The 5,259-nt window shown below is 41.5% G+C and overlaps 1 protein-coding gene across 1 annotated transcript; it reads left to right on the top strand.

The window, feature by feature from the left end:
* Window positions 1-2,722: 2,722 nt before the first annotated feature.
* LOC138883402 (uncharacterized) lies at window positions 2,723-3,145 on the top strand. Its single transcript, XM_070164085.1, has one exon. The coding sequence runs from the start codon at window positions 2,723-2,725 to the stop codon at window positions 3,143-3,145; it is 423 nt and encodes a 140-aa protein (XP_070020186.1).
* The last annotated feature ends 2,114 nt before the right edge of the window (window positions 3,146-5,259 follow it).

Genomic DNA, 5,259 nt, shown 5'->3' on the forward strand with positions numbered 1-5,259 from the left:
ATGTGGAATTTTGCCAAGGTGGAGATTTGTTGAATTTGGCAAATCTTTTGTCCCACATCGGTGGGAAAAGAAGGGTTGGGGGATTTTCCCCTATAAAAGAAGGCTTAATGTTTAGGATTTAAACACACCTCTCATTTGCCTTCTCATCTGTTTAAGGCATTTGTATCTTCTCTCTTTAGTATTATTTCACTTGTATTTTTGGAGTGGAATAAAATATTGGTTGTGTCCGAGGAGTAGGCAAAATTAGCCGAACCTCGTAAATTCTGGTGTTCCTTTTATTGTTGCTTTATTGTCTTATTTATTATTTGGTGGCTGTCATAATTTTTGGTATAGTAGTTGTGACTTATTCACACTATATACATTTGGCTTCCGCAACAATTTTCGCATAAGCTATAAGAAGGGAATTTAAGAATTTTGGTTTGGGCCTAGCAAAGGCCCAGGCGATGTACCCTGGTGGACCTCAGATTAGGCTATCTTCATTTGAACTTATTCTTAGTCTTTGGGCTCAACTTCAGGCCCAAACGACTTTGAGCCCCTGTTTTCTTTCCTCAAAATGATAAATGGGTTCCTTGTTCGAGAACTGGGCTGGAAATCAGCGCAATTAAAAGACCATACTATGGCAAGCCAGCCACGCACTTGGTCCCCTGATTATGTATTGGGCTCAAGTTTGAGCCTAGTTGATGTTGATTGTTACCTGTGGACCATTCGACAGGCTGTTGTTGGTCCAATTTCCCCTTTAATAACCAAGGATTTCCTTAGGTTAGACTAAGATCTGTTTAAATAGTTGGAGGCCCAGTAAATACCCCAAGCTTTCTTACAATTAGTAGTTATATATTTTAAGTTTAACCATTTGTAAATGAGAGCATCCTTAGGCTTAATTAATTATGACTTTTAAAAATGGATTGAGGTATGCCATCCATAGTTATCATCCATGTCCCTCATAAATATTCTAACTTAGATATTAACAATGAATATTCGTAGTTTGCTTTAGGCACGTTTAATGTATCGTCGTGATTGTGGACACATTCGCGTGACATAATCATGATCTTAAAAACAAAATCGGATTATGCGTTCCCACAACTTTGACCAAAATTTCTTAATAATAATAAAGCGTTACTAATTGTGGACACGTTCGCGTGATATGATTTTTGATGCGCCAAACAAACGGGTACACGTACGCGTGACATGTTTTAAGATAATTTCTTAATTAAAAGAGGCAAATGCACATAGGTTCTAAATTGAGTAATTAGACAATTTGATTAAGTCAAGTATGATCAAAGTGACCGTGTTAAAACCACGGAACCCGGGAATGCCTAACACCTTCTCCTCGGTTAACAGAATTCCTTACCTGGATTTTTGTGTTTGTAGACCGTAAATAGAGTCAAACTTCCTCGATTCGGGATTTTAAACCGGTGACTTGGGACACCAATAAACCATCCCCAGTGGCGACTCTGAATTTAATATAAATAATCATGTTTCGATTGTCACTTAAATTGGGAAAACTCCTATATACCCCTTTCGGGGTGGTAAAAAGGAGGTGTGACAGTACCTCCTATTCTTCGATCAGTATTTCTATCTTTTTTGTTGTTAACCAATTAGTCTACGATAGTTTAAGACTATTTCTTGATTGCCTATGTGTACTCTTAATTAGTGTATCTGCCTGTCTATTTTTCTAGATAGTAATTGTTTAGGGAGTTCTAGTCTGTAGTTTTGATTCTTACTTTCTGTTTGGCTAGCCTTCCTTTATATATCTGTTTTCCTTGCTAATTTAATTCTTGCTTGTCTTTTTTTCTTATATGTATGCATAATTAGTGGATAGAACGTAAGTGTTAGACCTGCCTCTTTTAGTTTAATCCTTTGCCTGTTTAAATGACGGTTCTAGCATAATTGTCCTTAGAATATAGTGGCTGGGGTGGGTGATGGTAGAATAAGATCATGTCCTCAGATGAGGTGGGGGGAGGGGGAGGGGCAAAGGTAGCAAAGGATCCGCTAGACCAAGAATTGGGTCTTGGAACATAGGTACTTTGACGAGGAAGTCGATAGAGTTAGTGAGGATCCTCCAGAAGAGGAAGATCAATATAGCGTGTGTCTAGGAGAATAGATGGGTGGGTTCTAGGGCTCAAGATGTAGATAGGTTTAAATTGTGGTACTCAAGACGCGAGAGGGGGAGGTATCTTGGTTGACAGGGATCTTAAGGAGTTAGTGGTAGAAATTAGGAGGGTGAACGACAGGTTAATGGCTATTAAGTTGGTTGTGGGACGGTCTACTTTAAATGTGATTAGTGCTTACATGTTTCAAGTAGGTTTGTACGAAGAGGTTAAAAGGCATTTCTGGGAAGATCTTGACGGGTTAGTTCGTGAAATTCCACACCCCAAGAAGTTAGTTATAGGTGGAAATTTCAATAGTCACATTGGGGCGACCTCTGGGGTTATGACGGTGTACATGGTGGCTTTGGCTTTGGAGCTAGGAACGGAGGTGGTACTTCGTTATTGGACTGTGTTAAAGCCTTTTGATTGCTAACTCGTATTTTCCGAAGAGGGAAGAGCATTTGGTCACCTTCAAGAGTTTGTTGGCCAAGACTCAAATTGATTATCTACTCCTCTAGAAGTGTGATAGGGGTCTGTGCATGGATTGCAAGGTTATACCGAGCGAGAATCTAACGACTCAACATAGGTTATTGGTGATGGACATAGAGATCGTGAGGAAGAGAAAGTAGAGGGTTATGTATGGTCGACCTAGGATCAGGCGGGGTGCCTTGATTTATGATAAAGCGCAAGAATTGGGGCGAAAGGTGCTGTCTATGAGAGCCTGGAGGAGCAGTGGAGACGTGATCTGTATGTGGACCATTACAGCGGAGTGTATTAGATTAGCTGCAAGGGAGCTGGTAGGAGTCTCGGAGGGCTTCTCTGGCGGCCACAAAGGTGACTGGTGGTGGAGTAAGGAGGTACAAGAGAAAGTGAAAGCTAAGAAAGTGGCGTACTTGAAGCTTGTAGAGAGCATGGACGATGAGGCAAAATGGATGAACATGGAGGGGTATAAGAGGGCTAAGAAGGAGGCGAAGTTAGCGGTTACGATGGCTAAGACTATTGCATTTGTGTATGACGAGCTTAGGGCCAAAGTGGGGACAAGAAGTTATACAGGCTAGCCAAAGTGAGAGAGAGGAAGGCCCATGATCCGGATCAAGTTAAGTGCATCAAAGATGAGGAAGGCAGACTTTTGATGGAAGAGGCTCAGTTTAGACGCAGATGGCTGACATACTTCAATAAACTCCTGAATGAAGAGGGCTATGCACAAGATGCATAGGGGTAGAACAACCAAGCCAGATGAAATCCCTGTGGAATTTGGAAAGAATGCGGGCCATACAGGTTTGGAGTGTCTCACTAGGCTGTTCAATATCAATTTTAGGACGAAGAAGAAGCCAGAAGAATGGAGGTGGAGTACGATGATTCTGTTGTATAAGAACAAGGGCGATATCCAAGTTGCAATAATTATAGGGGGATTAAGTTGCTTAGCCATACGATGAAAGTTTGGGAGAGGGTGGTTGAATTGAGGGTGAGGAGCAGTGTATCCATTTCTGAGAACCAGTTATGTTTCATGTCGAGGCGTTCGACTATGGAAGTTATTCATCTAGTGAAGAGATTGGTGGAGCGGTATAGAGAGATGAAGAAGGACTTGCAAATGGTGTTTATTGACCTAGAAAAAGCTTATGACAAGGTCCCGAGAGAGGTGCTTTGGAGATGCTTGGAAGCTAAAAGGGTCCTAGTAGCATATATTAGGGTTATTAAGGACATGTATGATGGAGCTAAGACTCGGGTTAGGATGGCGGGAGGAGACTCAGAACACTTTCCGGTTGTGATGGGGTTATACCAGGGATCAACTCTTAGCTTATTTCTATTTTCTTTGGCGATGGACACATTGACACGACACATTCAAGGAGAGGTGCCATGGTGTATGTTATATGTTGATGATATAGTTCTGATTGATGAGACGTGGGATGGTATTAATGAGAGACTAGAGGTTATGAGACAGACCCTAGAGTCTAAGGGTTTCAAGTTGAGCAGGACCAAGACGGAATACTTGGAGTGCAAGTTCAACAATGTTACCCAAGAAGCGGACATGGAAGTGAAGCTTGATATACAAGTTATTCCCAAGAAAGGTAGTTTCAAGTACCTTGGATCTATAATACAAGGTAACAGGGAGATTGATGAGTATGTTACTCACCATATCGGAGATGGATGGATGAAGTGGAGGCGCTTATGGTGTCTTGTGTGATAAAATTATGCCGCTGAGACTTAAAGGTAAGTTCCACAAGGTTGTAGTTAGGCTGACTATGTTGTATGGCGCAGAGTGTTGGCCGGTCAAGAACACTCATGTCCAAAAGATAAAAGTAGCTCAGATGAGGATGTTAAGGTAGATGTGTGAGCATACCAGGTTGGATAATATTAAGAATGAAGTTATTTGGGATAAGGTGGGAGTGACTTATGTGGAGGAAAAGATGCGGGAGGCAAAGATGAGTTGGTTCGGGCATGTTCAGAGGAGAAGTATAGAAGCCCCAGTCAGAAGGTGCGAGAGGTTAGCCTCAGTGGGTATCAGGAGGGGTAGAGGTAGGCCTAAGAAGTCTTGGGGCGAGGTTATTAGGCGAAAAATGGCACAGCTAGAGTTGACTGAGGACATGACCCTAGATAGGAGGGTGTGGATGTCGAGGATTAAGGTAGAGATAGTAGGTAGTCGAGCGTATCTCTTTGACTTTCCCAGTTCACTAGCATTAGTGTTAGTATGATATCCTTTATTCATACATTGCTATTATTACCTAGAGTTCAACTGCTTTCTTGCTTCAATATTTTTATCTTGTTGTTGTTCCATTTTATTGTCATTTGTTCTCTAACCGAGGGCCTATTAGAAACGGCCTCTCTGTCCTTCTAGGGTAGGGGTAAGGCTGCATACATCGCATCCTGCTCATACCCCACTTGTGAAAAAATACTAGACTTGTTATTGTTGTTGTTGTATCCGTTCTCTCACAATAATAATATATATATTTAGTAAAAAAAATTGACGACGCGACACCGCCTCATTAAGCGTGCATCCGCCCTTGGGGTTTAGGAATTGAAGTGTCGTTGGTGATGTTAGATTACAGGCACCAGGGGGTTGGCAGGGGGTAGGGGGTAGGAGTGGGGTGGGAAATAGATTGAAAAATAGTTTTAAAAAAATATTTTTTTTCTCCAATTGAAGGAAAATATTTTAAATCAACCAAACACGAAA

Source organism: Nicotiana sylvestris, chromosome 12 (genome assembly GCF_000393655.2).
Source record: "Nicotiana sylvestris chromosome 12, ASM39365v2, whole genome shotgun sequence".
Lineage (NCBI taxonomy): Eukaryota > Viridiplantae > Streptophyta > Magnoliopsida > Solanales > Solanaceae > Nicotiana > Nicotiana sylvestris.

Coding starts and splice junctions, on each gene's coding strand:
- LOC138883402 (XM_070164085.1), top strand. CDS start 2,723: ATGTATGGTCGACCTAGGATCAGGCGGGGTGCCTTGATTTATGATAAA.